The sequence below is a fragment of the Xylocopa sonorina genome, chromosome 1 (genome assembly GCF_050948175.1).
Source record: "Xylocopa sonorina isolate GNS202 chromosome 1, iyXylSono1_principal, whole genome shotgun sequence".
Lineage (NCBI taxonomy): Eukaryota > Metazoa > Arthropoda > Insecta > Hymenoptera > Apidae > Xylocopa > Xylocopa sonorina.
Genome location: NC_135193.1, coordinates 17,220,203 through 17,233,075, shown reverse-complemented (window position 1 = coordinate 17,233,075; position 12,873 = coordinate 17,220,203). Strand labels below are relative to the sequence as shown.

At 47.5% G+C, this 12,873-nt stretch overlaps 1 protein-coding gene across 5 annotated transcripts in view; it reads left to right on the top strand.

Annotated features, from left to right (window-relative positions):
- Camta (Calmodulin-binding transcription activator) overlaps positions 1–12,277 on the top strand; it is a 33,820-nt gene extending 21,543 nt beyond the window's left edge. For 2 of the 5 annotated variants that reach the window (XM_076898617.1, XM_076898590.1), the window contains exons 5-15: positions 5,625–5,813; positions 5,904–6,302; positions 6,374–7,126; positions 7,244–7,579; positions 7,669–7,916; positions 8,012–8,211; positions 8,452–8,559; positions 9,659–9,816; positions 9,962–10,458; positions 11,163–11,318; positions 12,078–12,277. In XM_076898617.1, the coding sequence (XP_076754732.1) occupies positions 5,625–5,813; positions 5,904–6,302; positions 6,374–7,126; positions 7,244–7,579; positions 7,669–7,916; positions 8,012–8,211; positions 8,452–8,559; positions 9,659–9,816; positions 9,962–10,458; positions 11,163–11,318; positions 12,078–12,216 (3,183 nt within the window). In that variant the 3' untranslated portion in view covers positions 12,217–12,277. Of the gene's footprint in view, positions 1–5,624; positions 5,814–5,903; positions 6,303–6,373; positions 7,127–7,243; positions 7,580–7,668; positions 7,917–8,011; positions 8,212–8,451; positions 8,560–9,658; positions 9,817–9,961; positions 10,459–11,162; positions 11,319–11,473; positions 11,499–12,077 lie in introns of all 5 variants that reach the window. The other 3 variants (XM_076898608.1, XM_076898600.1, XM_076898624.1) reach the window with 3 other exon arrangements.
- Positions 12,278–12,873: the final 596 nt, after the last annotated feature.

Here is a 12,873-nt window from a genome sequence, read left to right as displayed (position 1 = left end):
CGGCCGCCGCATCATCTTTTTATATCTCGTATCGCCAAAGTTTTTACGTTGACGTAAACTTCGACGGGCGGGATTAGCGGGATCATAAATATGAATGAACCCGGCATTATCAGCCTCTTAGAAATTCGAAGCGAGCACAAAGTATCGCTATTAATAATACGTCGAATCATTTTTCTTTCCCTCTCTTCTCCCCCCGCTCTATGTTTTTTTCTCCGCTCGTTCGTTTTTACGTACCCTGAAGATCCGCGAGACTGATGAAAGCCCAGCGCATCAGCGATTCATGCTCGCGAAACTATTCATAGGGCGAAGTTCTTAGGAAGTTAACGGAGCAACTTTTTGTGGCAGGGGCAAGTACGGAGAGCCTCGCGTACGCAGTCGAAATCCTTTGCTACGCTCCGCTCGGAGTGATCTTGTTTTCTCGCCTGCTTTCTTTCTTTTTTCTACTCCTTTGCCCTCGCCCCGGCCGTGTCGCCCATCTCTTCTTCAACGCCATTTCTCTCGAGCTCGTCTCTGATGCGACGCATACGCGGGCACGTCATCAGCGGACTTTTAGCTCCTCTCTCTCTCTCTCTCTCTCTCTCATCTTTCACGGTCGGGGCATGGAAATTTTGCGAATAAACGGGGCTACTACGAGATAAATGGAGCGCGGTAAACTTTGATTCCACCTTCCGACTGTGCTGCATCCACGAGAAGTTTAACTAACCAACGGGGGCGAACTAGTTGGGGATGGAAATTCGGTTTACTCGATTGACGTAGCGAGGAGTCCATTGTTCAGACCGTGGCCGGGGCTGAATTTTTATTGAGCCGATGCCAAATTCTAAGTTGTTATTGGGAGACAGGTCGCAATCAAGTCTAAACTTCAAACGAGCTGAAAGTCGCTCGGTGTTCTGTTCTGTTCCCGAAGCGAATCAATTCCCGTTGCCGTTCGTACAATTCTTCCGCGGAAACTTTTCCTATTAACTTTTTTAATAGCCCCGATTATACGGAACTAGAATTTATTGCCCGAAGAGAGGTAAAAAAAGAAGAAAAAAAAAAGAAAGAGACACGTATGTACCCTCAGGTTGCCTCATCGATTTTTGCCCACCGAGAGCGCCGCTGAGCTTTTCGCATTCCCGCTTTTCCCTTCGCAACCAAATTGATGCCTGACAACTTACCAACTTTTCTGTCGTGTCGCTTCCGTTCTTATTATCGTTGCCTGATGAAATTCCATTTATTACCAGACACGACGGCGAACGTAGCTCCCGCGATGGGAATTATAGTAACAATTTTTAGCACATATCTGGGAAAAGCACATTGTTTGTTCTGCGCATTTTCGGCATCGGTAATGAGGCCCAACGACGTTGATTTATTAGCTGGTAACCGATAAGAAACTATTACGGTAGATAAGTGTTTGAAATCTGGAACACGTAATAATACGTAGATCTGTTACCTTTATCCGGGCGTTGGAATATCATCGATTGTTCCATTTACATTTTATTTACACCGTTATGCGGATTAGGATAGAAAGTTGATTATTTCTTCTGCTTCGTTCGTTTGAGGTCAACCGTTCAACATTATCTCAAGTCCCAACAGCGATATTTCTGGATTACCGTTGGATTTTTCGTTCCACGTTGACGGAGGGCCTCTCGTCACTTTTCTGCGATAACATTTCGTTTAATTGATGAGCATACGAAGCCGCGCCGCCTATCTGTAAGCGGAAATCGATCCGAAAACAATGTTTCTGTTTGGTTATTGATTTCCGATTGCAGCGGCGTATAGATGCATTGAATGGCTACAGTTTACCCGGGCACACAATGACAGTCGACGCAATTAAACGTTAGTTTGCACTGTTAGTAATGCAATTTCCGACTCGGCCGTTTTTTCGTAAATTGTATTTGGACGTAACACCGAAATTGATTTCGACAAACACGAGCTGTTATTATTATGGCGTCAACATTTGCTTGCCCCTGACTACGTCCGTTTCAAGCGTCCCTGATTTCCAACGTTTCACGTGAATTAACGACTAAACGATCCATGGATTGATTATCGTCCCACTGAGATATCTACTGGATGTCATTCGGTGCGTTGCGAATCGGTTAATTTTTCTGAGACGACGGAGCAACCAATGTATTGGAACGTTTATGTGGGTTGCATCGATATGCAATTTCTCGGATGTATTTCGGTACCGAACCACCACGGTGAGCCTCCGATTCGAATCAAATATGTTATCGAACGCATACAATTTTGGTGAACGAGGTTTTGAGGATTTCGAGCGTCTAAATTTAATGGTCCGCTCGGCAGACCGTGTTCTCGAATAGTTGGGTTGCTTAGAGAACATGCGAACTTTATTGTTTCCATGTCATCGGCGATTAAAGTGTCACCAGTCTGTCAGGGAACTATCGAGTAGCTTTTTGACATGGTAGACAAGAGTCTCTGGCTTGTCATCGACGTTCCTGTGCCACTTACTTGTGTCCGCTTCCCCTTGTCTGATCGAACGCTGCCTTATACTACTGACAGGGGCTTAAGAACTTGCAGACATTTCGAAGCGATGCTTATTCTTTCAAGAAATTTCTATTCAGGTCTCAAAAAGTGAAAAAATATACATTTATGTATTAAAAAAGAATCGTCATTGTCGGACTACGACTATTTACGTGACACGTATGGTTGTCTTTAATTGATACCGTTCTACCATCGATTATCAATCTTCGATTAAGTTCGTCAAGCGCATGTGTTCGTAAACAGGAAGCGTCGAAAGGACGTAACATCCTCGTTTTGGGTGTCGGAAGGAGGGTCGATTTATCGGTCCTTTTCCATTCGTAAATCAAGGAGAATACATCCTTTCCGGTAACACGCGGGACAGAAGGCGTCTCGTTTACGTATCCGCTAAACTGAATACAGGAATCTATGGGCTCTTTCATCGTATCTTGAAAGATCTATACGGTGTCCGGTCGTTCGAAGAGTACGTTAGCTGACCTTCTTTCGCGTGGATTCATTGCGAAGGCGATGAATTTGCACGGTTGATTTTTGTGAAACGCGTCCGTAGAAAAAAAAAATGTGCAACACGGGGCGAAACAAAAAGTCGCGAGCGTTACGTACGCAATTACGGAGCGGCGTTACAGTAAAATTTTTGTGGGTCTGACTGGCGTTGCATGGAAGCCGACCTTGCACGCAATATAACGATATGCACTGTCAGACGCCGTCTTACAAGTTAAACTATTCTCCACGTTGCCTGACCCATTTCACGTCTGGCACGTTACAAAATATGGTAACGCATACACAAAATCAATTCACGTGGGTGCTTCGCGTGAAGAAGATTTTGTTCGTGGCAGGGTGGGTGGTGGTGGTGGTGGTGGTGGTTCCAGGGCTGATTAAATATGATGCGATGACGGGCTATTAATATGCCCGGTGAATATAATAATTCTGCTGGTTCCCACTCGTCTCTTACGTAACAGTACGTTATCGCGAAATAGAAAACGATTTCGATTCGAATGAGAAACGAGCGGCGATCATACGATGCATCCGAGCTGGAGTTCTCTTGACCTTTTCTACCATTGATCAGCGAGCTGGTAATTATAGCCAAAGGCGAGGGAAACGTGTTCGTGAATTCACGGGGAAAGTCGAGCCGGTAACTTCCAGTTTCTATACGGATGACCACGCAATGTATCTCCGACAGAATGCAAATGATCAATTAACCAGTTGTAAATCAATGCAATACAGCGAGCAAGCTTTATCTAGGTTCGCTCTCGGTGCTCGGCTGGCCTAATGGCTGCGGCCACTACGCCGTGCTCTTATTCTATTTCACCCTTCCCACCCATTCCAGTTATCCGTCCCGCTCATTCTCATCCATCCCTCGTTAAGAATATTTATAACCAGACCACGTTCACTGGAGAACCTTTGGAAACTCGAAGGTCCGCCCAAAGACATTAAGCACTCTGAACCATGCTCTGCTCCTCCTTTTTTCCCCTCTCCACCAATTACCTCTTTCGCGACGGGATAAAGCTCCTCGACAGTCTTCGCACCAATTCTGTTACATAATCGAAGGCAAGATTAACTCTACCGGTTCAGTGCTCGTGTGCCCGCTACGATCGCGTCCTTGTAACAGAACTGAAACCACGGCGAGCGCAATCTTGTCGTGGATCATTTGAAATGTACGATTTGCGGGTCCTGCTAGGCCAGCCAAGTAACCCCAATCGGGGACCATCTGTCGGTACGAAATGTACGCGAAATTCCACGACCGTTGCGGTCGTGTCGCTTCAATTACCGCCTGGTATCCGTACTATTCTCGATATTACGACGGGGAGATTTGCAGAATCTCACCGGGTGATCTCCCCTCCCCCCCCCGAGCCGTTGGAATCATTTTACAACGTCGATACGATCGCGAACGGTTTTCGAACGGGAGCGACACGCGAAGCGCCGCTGGCTAAACTTTATATCAACATTGAGAGTTTTATTACCAGCCACCTTTCCATGGTTAGACGAATCAGCCGCAGTTTGGCGTTCGATTTGCATTTCACCACGTCAGATCGCGTGCCGTGCAGTTTTCTGCCCGCGTACTTATTTCACCTGCGAGTGTTCAATTTTTTTTCCCCGTAGGGGTTCACTTTCCGTACATTCTGTCGTCAGCCGGTGGAAATTGCGGATAACCATCTCCATCGTTCCTCGAATATTTATAGGACCAAATTCTTTCCGACTCTCGCGACGTGCCCCTTTTTTTCACCCCTTGTACACGTCTCGTAACGTTTCCCTTTTTCGTTGATTGCACGACAAGCTGAAACAGCGTCCGGCGCGAGAAACGACGTGTCACGATTAGCCATGCAAAATTTGTTCGTCGGTAATTGGATTTTTTTTTCATTTTTTTCTCTCCCTCTAGCCAAACTGACTCCTGCCATGTTCTTTTCACCCTCTTGTATCGCTACGCGTTTCGTTTTAAGAGCTCGAGCCTCTCTCTCTCTCTCTTTCTCTCTCTTCCTCTTTCCAGCTGGTTCTTCGTGAGGAAAATCAATAAAGAACCGTATAATAACCGAGTTGCTATTATTAGTTGTACGTAAACATGAAGGAAACGAACGCGCGCATTAGTTTTCATATCTTCGAACATTATGCATGTAGAAAAGGTTGCTCTCACGCATGTAGGTTAGGAAAAGTTTTTATTCGACGTGCTCGCGAACTTTCCTATGTCAGAGGAGAGGGCGAAAATTTAACTCCTCTCTCCAAGTTCGTATTTCTTCGTACGGTTCTCGACACCGAGGATTTCGAGGAGACGAATCTCTTAGACGTAGTCGGGGAAATGTATGCGAATATTTTGAGCGTCTAGCCTCGGCTGGCAACGCTGGTGCACTCGCGAAGATGAGTATTGGAGGAAGATTGAAAGATGTATCGGGGCGATTTGCGAAAGTAAGCGAAATCGTCGGAAAAGGCGGATGTCAGCGAGGCCGGTTGAAGAGCTGTCTGTATGATTCCTTCGAATCCGCGTATCCTCCCCTTTTGTCGGGGCTGCCTTATCCTCTCGTCATCTCGAGGGGTTTCCGATTCCATCCTCGAAGCTTGCGACGCGTCGAGCACCGTGACCTAAGGTGAAAACGAAACAAGAGCAGGGGACACGGTGCAGGGTGTCCCTTTAAATTGAAATGGTTCGGTTCTGTTGTCAGGAAATTGCTGCCATCTTGATCAGTTTCCAAAGGCACGCGGAATGGCAAAGTCGGGAGGTGAAGGTACGACCTCGAAGTGGTTCGATGTTACTGTACTCGAGAAAGAAAGTCCGTTACCGGCGAGACGGTTATTGCTGGAAGAAACGGAAAGATGGCAAAACTACACGAGAGGATCACATGAAATTGAAGGTATCCTTCCTGAAACTTACAGGTGAAATCAGACGCGGATCGGAGCGTGGTCGCTCAACCGAGATTTGTTTCTTCGATCTTGAATCACAGGTCCAGGGGGTCGAGTGCATCTACGGCTGTTACGTGCACTCGGCGATCCTCCCGACGTTTCATCGGCGATGTTATTGGCTACTACAGAATCCAGACGTCGTCCTCGTTCATTACTTAAACGTTCCTTACCCGGACGGTGACGCAAAGCTAGCGGCGCTGCCACCGTGTCTCGCACTGCCGCCAGACAAGAAGGAGTGGACGCGAGACGAACTGGCTTCTCAGCTTAGACCCATGTTCCTCGGTGGAGATGACGATCCAAACAATCCTCATCTTACACAACACTCGAATCATCCTGTCGACATGATAGTTTCTCAACTGTTGGACAGACAGAGAGCATCTTCCACGTCTTCTACCAGCAGCACTCAGCTTGCACCTAGGAGACTAACACCGGACAATCAGGTACGTACGCGTTTCACGCGTGCGCCGTTCCTCAATAATTACCTCTGTTTAATACCGATTCTAACGATCAGGTTTCTTCGACTACCGGAGGTCAGCAATCGTCAACTACAGCCTCACCGGCACCCCGCGTTTACTCAAGACATTCCCATACGACTCAAAATCAACAACCGGCTCCTCTAGTTTTAAGTTTGCAACAAATCCAAGGTGGTGGTGGACTATTGATACTCAACAGCCAACCGTATCACCATCAGCAACAACAACAACAACAACAACAGCAGCAGCAACAGCAGCAGCAGCAGCAACAACAGCAGCAACAACAGCAACAGCAGCAACAAAGCCAACAAGTGGAGATGCAACAGGTAACGGAGCAACAAATTGTACAGCAAACGAGCGTGGACAGAGAACAGCAGACCCAACAGGAGATAGACGCTCAGGAAAGTATGGATCGTTCCACGGTTCAATCGTTACCGATCGGTGGTGCCGGTACCGAGGTCACCGATTTCGCCGAGACCTTGGACCTCAGTCAAGAGGATATTCAGCGAACGTTGTCCGCGAATATGGTCCCACCGTCTCCGTCACCTTCTCCGGCTGACAATAGCATGATCAATCCGATGGACTTTATCGATTCGTCGGACGATGTTCTGGTCAACTTGGACGCGTTTGATGTGTTCGGCGATTTGCCGGAGCTTCACGATTTCGAGGCTGAACAGAGTAAGGCTGACGAGAGAGGTGGGTCTGATAACGACGTGGGATGTCATCCTGGAACAACCGTCCATATTGCCGAGTATAGTCCGGAGTGGAGTTACACAGAGGGTGGCGTCAAGGTGAGCCTGATCTATTCTGCGTATCGTGTCGTTTAACGTAGATGGTTGTACACTTTCGTTTGTCGAGGCTTATACAGAGCTCAGGAAAGAGTAGAGGGGATTTAATTTTTGTTACAGGTGTTGGTCGCTGGTCCCTGGACCGGTGGTAGTAATTCTCAGTCCTATTCGGTATTGTTCGATGCCGAGCCGGTCGAAGCGTGTTTGGTACAACCGGGAGTATTACGGTGTCGTTGCCCAGCTCATGCTCCGGGTGTGGCGTCCCTTCAAGTGGCCTGCGATGGCTTCGTTGTTTCCGATAGCGTTGCTTTCGAATATCGTCGAGCACCAACGACCGAGCCCAGTCCTGAACGAGCTCTTTTGGATCGTTTGGCGGACGTGGAGTCTCGTTTACAAGGACCCGGTCCTCCATCTCCCGCAACTCATTTGGAAGAACGATTAGTGGCATATTGTCAAGTCAGTATCTCGCACAGATTTCACGCTGTCACTTCCGATCGCTGTATCCGGATTCTCGGTCTGAATGGGTTTAATCGTTCGTGTTACAGGATGCTGTTGTCCGTCCGTGGCGAGCCGGAGCGGAACCCTTACAATCCGGTGGCCCTACTCTGTTACATTTGGCCGCTGGGTTGGGCTTCTCCAGGTTAGCCTGCGCGCTCCTTCATTGGAGAGCGGAAAATCCTAGTAGCGTGTTAGATGCCGAAGTCGATGCCCTGAGGCAGGATAGTGCAGGTCTTACGCCACTTGCTTGGGCTTGTGCAGCGGGACACGCGGATACTGCCAGGATCCTTTATAGGTTCGTATCTCCCTGTCTATTCTCTACGAACTCTCGTCAACGCGTGTACTATGTTCGTGAGTTCGTCTTGCGAATATCCGTCCGTGTCTGCACAGATGGAACGCAATGGCGCTTCGCGTGAGGGATTGTCAGAACAGAACTGCGACCGAGTTAGCGGCGGAGAATGGTCACACGGCGATCGCTGAAGAATTGAATCGACTCGAAGCGAGAAGGCAAGACGAGAGGCTTTTCTTGCGACCCGCCAGCCCTAGTCCTAGGAGGCCATCTCAAGACAGCGGTCTCGATCTGGCGTTGTGTTAGTCTCGTTTGCTATTATACTGCCCTCTTCCGTATATATATGTATATATATACACGCACATACATTCACGTCCAACACGTAAATCACAGTTCCTTTTCCTATAACGACCCGCGCCATAAAAGATATCTCCCCGCGCCAATCCCCACCGTAAGATTTAGAGTACAAGGTCGTAAGTCACATGCGAGCGTAAAAATTAATCAGGAAACGTAGCATTAAGGGGTTTATCGAAAAACACAGGTGGCTCGCCGCTGCTGGACAACATGGAATTGTTGCAAGAGGATGACTCGTCATTAGCCCTCAGCGAGCAGGGAATGGAAAGCGCTCCGACCCCTCAGGAGACTGTAGGTCCGTACCTTCCTCGTTTCCCCTTCTATTTGTCTGTCTGTCTGCCTGTCTGTCTGTAACTATATATACATATATATATATATGTATACACTATATATATGTATTATATATACATATTAATATATATTCGTAAATCTGTTTTCTAATACTACACGTATAGATTCATCGGCCTAGATAAAACAGTACTGCGCGGGCTGTGATCCGTAGTATTCCTAGCTAAAACTGCGCCCCCTTACTCTCTTTCTCTCTTTCTCTCTCTCTCTCTCTCTCTCTCTCTCTCTCTCTCTCTCTCTCTCTCTCTATCTATCTATCTATCTATCTCTCTTTCTGACACACTACATACACACACGTACACACATACACAGTGTTCCTTTTTTTTTGTCTCTCTGTCTATGCGTACCAGACGACCGGGTATATGGTCCAGGCTCGCTGTCCTCTAACTCCTCTGAACTCTTGCAGCTTAAAGCAGTATTGGTGTTGCTTGGCCTTCGTAACTGCTGGTGTTGGATGATTGCTGTGTAAACGTCTAAAACTTTCTTAGCCGCCTATTATCGGCTGCCGACCAATTCCTCGAGAGATAGAACAATCTCGCCTCTGGGCTATGCCGACACGAATTTTAAAAAGCCGATATGTATTCGTGACTAACAAAAAAAAAAGAAAAAAAGTAGAAAAAGTAACAAAATACTAAATTGGAAGCTACAAGACAATTTACACAAGAACACGTGATTCGTACAAGCCAACTAAATCCGGAAACGCACACTGTCGAATACCACGGGCTACGTCAGGTCACCCGTAGAGCAGAACTTTCAAGCTGAGAAAATACGTCTACGCTCGCCATCTGATTTGCCTGTTCGAAGACGTTCGATTTCGTGTCGTGTGTAAAAATCTCCGCAGCGTGAAAGCGCAATAATCCGCAATTTTTGGTGTCACACGTTTTATTAACGTCCAATTCATCGTATACAAATACGTTCACGGCTTAACAAAAAAAAAAAAAAAAAAACTAACAAACAAAAAAACCTCGATGTTGTGATCAATGTGATTTCGGCGGTCCCGTAACACCTTTTTCGAGTTTGGCTAGGGTGGTGATTCCTTTTTATAGGGGAAGAAGACGCGAGGGTGCTGACATTGGCTGAGCAAATTATAGCAGCGCTACCGGAAAGGATCAAGAGAGCGGAAGGTGATTCTCCGTCTTCTTCCTCGCCACCTCCCCCGGCACCGCCCTTGTCATCTCTGGAGGATGCTCTGATGGAACAGATGGTAAGTGTCCGACGTGTCTCTCTATATAACACCTTTCGTTTCTGACATAAGGTATATTTCGTTCAAATATATTGCTTAAGCAACACTTCCGATTTTCTTTTGTGCTGGTCAAATTCATACCGCGTGGTGATCGTAATTCTTGTAGCCGCTCGATTCTGGAGAATTGTTCGACTCGTATCGCGAGTGCAGTGGAGGAGCGGCATCAGTCTCGGATGCTGACGCAGATGCTAGTCCTTCGAGTCCATCTAGCAGCTGCCTCACACCGGACTCGCCATCTCCACCGCCTACCACGGCCGACTTCTGCGAATTCTTGAAGCTGCAACTGCAGCTCGACGGCAGTAACGGCCATAACGGGCAATACTATTCGACCGGTGGAGATCGAAAGTTCGGTAACGTGATCGAATCTGGAATTCGCGGAACTGTAACAGGTGGAGGTAACGGAAACGGTGACGGGAACGAAGCGGATCTGAGCAGGCTAACTCTGTCCGATCGGGAGCAAAGAGAGCTTTATCATGCCGCTAGAATGATCCAGAAAGCCTACAGAAATTACAAGGGACGTCAGAGGCAGGAGGAAGCCGAGAGACACGCTGCTGTGCTCATCCAACAATTTTATCGTCGACATAAACAGTACGCTTATTTTAGGTAATCTGTTTTTAGCTTAACACGTCGGGGCCGTATTATTTGCTCTTCGGTTCTCTTTTCTCGATTTGTCCGGCGAGAGGACGGGTTTCGGTTCCGTCGCGCGGTCCCACTGCGCGGGGACACGAACACCAAAATATAACGATACTAATAATACTCTCGAGAACGAGTAGCCCCCGATCCATATTCGCGACACGGAAACCTCCCCATCGATTTTCTAACTAACCGTGGCCGCGCGAGATCGTCGAATTTGCATTCCGTATCCCGCGAGTTGGGGGACGTTAGTTTTAATAACCGGCAATTAATAAAAATGGCGGGATGACAGGGCGTACCATTGCGCGGGGCCAATTTAACGATCCGGTTGAATCGGACGGATTTCACCAAAGTTCATTCTATCTACCTCTCTAGCTACTTCGGTGGGTTTGGGAGGAGGACGCCGCGCGGTGAACTTTTAATTGGGATCGTAAATAATTCGGAAACTTTAGCAAGTTCCTTACCTCCGCCGCGGTGTTCCGAATACAAAATTAACCTGGCATTAAATTAATACGACTTTTGTTTGAGATGAAAGCTTAGCCCCTACCTACCCTGCTTCTTTCGCTCTTGTGCCCATAATGTGTATATATTACGTAGCGCATCCCCAGAGCGTGTCTTCTGGAAGCTCTTATTTCACGGTGTTCTACTTTTCTTCCCTCCCACCCCGTTCACAGACAAGCTACGAAGGCAGCTCTGGTGATACAAAGTAACTACAGGAATTATCGCTCGCGGCCAGGATCGGCTAGTTCGAGGCAGCAAACGGTCCATCAGCAGGCCGCGCACCAAGCCGCCAGGAAGATCCAACAGTTTATGCGCCAGTCGAAAATCAAGTTAGTATCCATGAGGTGCACATAATTGCATTTCCTGTTGCAACGATGTGCACGCATTATTAGTTATGTAGACTTCTTGTTAGCACACGAAAGGCTTATCGTACGAAAGACATCTAAAGTTCTAAAGTCTCCCTCTTCTGTGTGTACTAATGCAGCTTGTCGTGGGACGATTCACGACCGGTAAGTAACGAAAAACAAGTAGGGCGATTGTCGCGCGGCAAACACTGCTCGTTTATCGCTCCCGTATCTCTTTTTTGAAGGATACTCGCTCTTTCGCTTTCACCAGGACGATCAGTGCACCCTGTTTCACGACACCGAATAACGATCTATATTCTTTCCGATTCGACGAATCATCTTGATTAGCTTCTGTGTTATTACGGAATGTAACCGGTGCTTTGTGTTTTCTGTTTTATATATGTCTTAATCGTGTTTATTGAACGGAAGTAACCAGTCCATGCTACGGTCTTCGTATACGGAGCTTCTCATAGCGACGAGAAGAATATTCTTTTCGATTAACACTTTGCTCCGAGCAGAATTTTTATTTGTTCGTTTCGTTTTATCGATCCGATCGGCTGACAAACTACTCGAATTGCCGAGCAAACTGTTAATCGCTCTTTTCACCGAGTTAGATGCGCTCGTTTGTTTCGTAGTTGACGTGTTCCTCAGAGTGCTTGATCATTCAGTGTCATGTATGCACATTCGCAGTAGATTAGCGAGGTAAATACGATCTACATGAAACGAATGCATTTCTCGACGTAGGCTGCAGAACGCCAGGGCCGCCGCAAACGGGAACGGGAGGCCGCCAGCGGGCATTTTACGGGCGGTTGCTGTCCCCCAAAGCTCGCCCTCATCTAGCCCAGGGGCCAGCCTAGTAGCCGCCAACCCAGAGGTCACTTAATCGACTGTCGATCGAACAGCACGCAGAACGGTGATGATAAGTCGGACGCAAAGTAACAGAGCCCTAGCGGGATTTATCGTCGAGGTTCGCGAGGGTTCTTCCCACGGATACCGTTTGCCCGAGAAGCCTTTTCATTTGGCGATCAACCGGACACGGACACGCTTCGCTCTCCACATCCATGATTAATCATCTACCTGCCTTTTTCATCTAATCTCGTCTTTCCATCCTTCGCATCTTCGAGACCCACCTTTCCGTTTCGCTACGATACGTTCAACGCTGCCGTTTTTCTATCTATTTTCTGCATTTCCTTTCTACGGTCGACGTCACGCTAAGTGGTATCAGAGGTAGGTGGTCCGTCGTGGTCTCTCTGCCGCGTAATGCATAATACGTCAGGCATAGCAGAGTACGCGTTAACTATTTAAGATCGCATTCAGGACGGTCGAGATGGTCGAGAGCATGTTTCGGTTATCGGAATCATTTTTACGACTGAGAGTACAAAAGAGGCTACGTTATTTGCTGAAACCCTTTTACGGAACTATTCGAATTTCCATCGATCTCTGGCACACTATACACACTATACACCCTTTTTTTCTCATCCTTGCCTTGTCTAGCACCGAAGTCGAACAACTTGTTCTCGAGGTCTACTCTTTCTCGTCG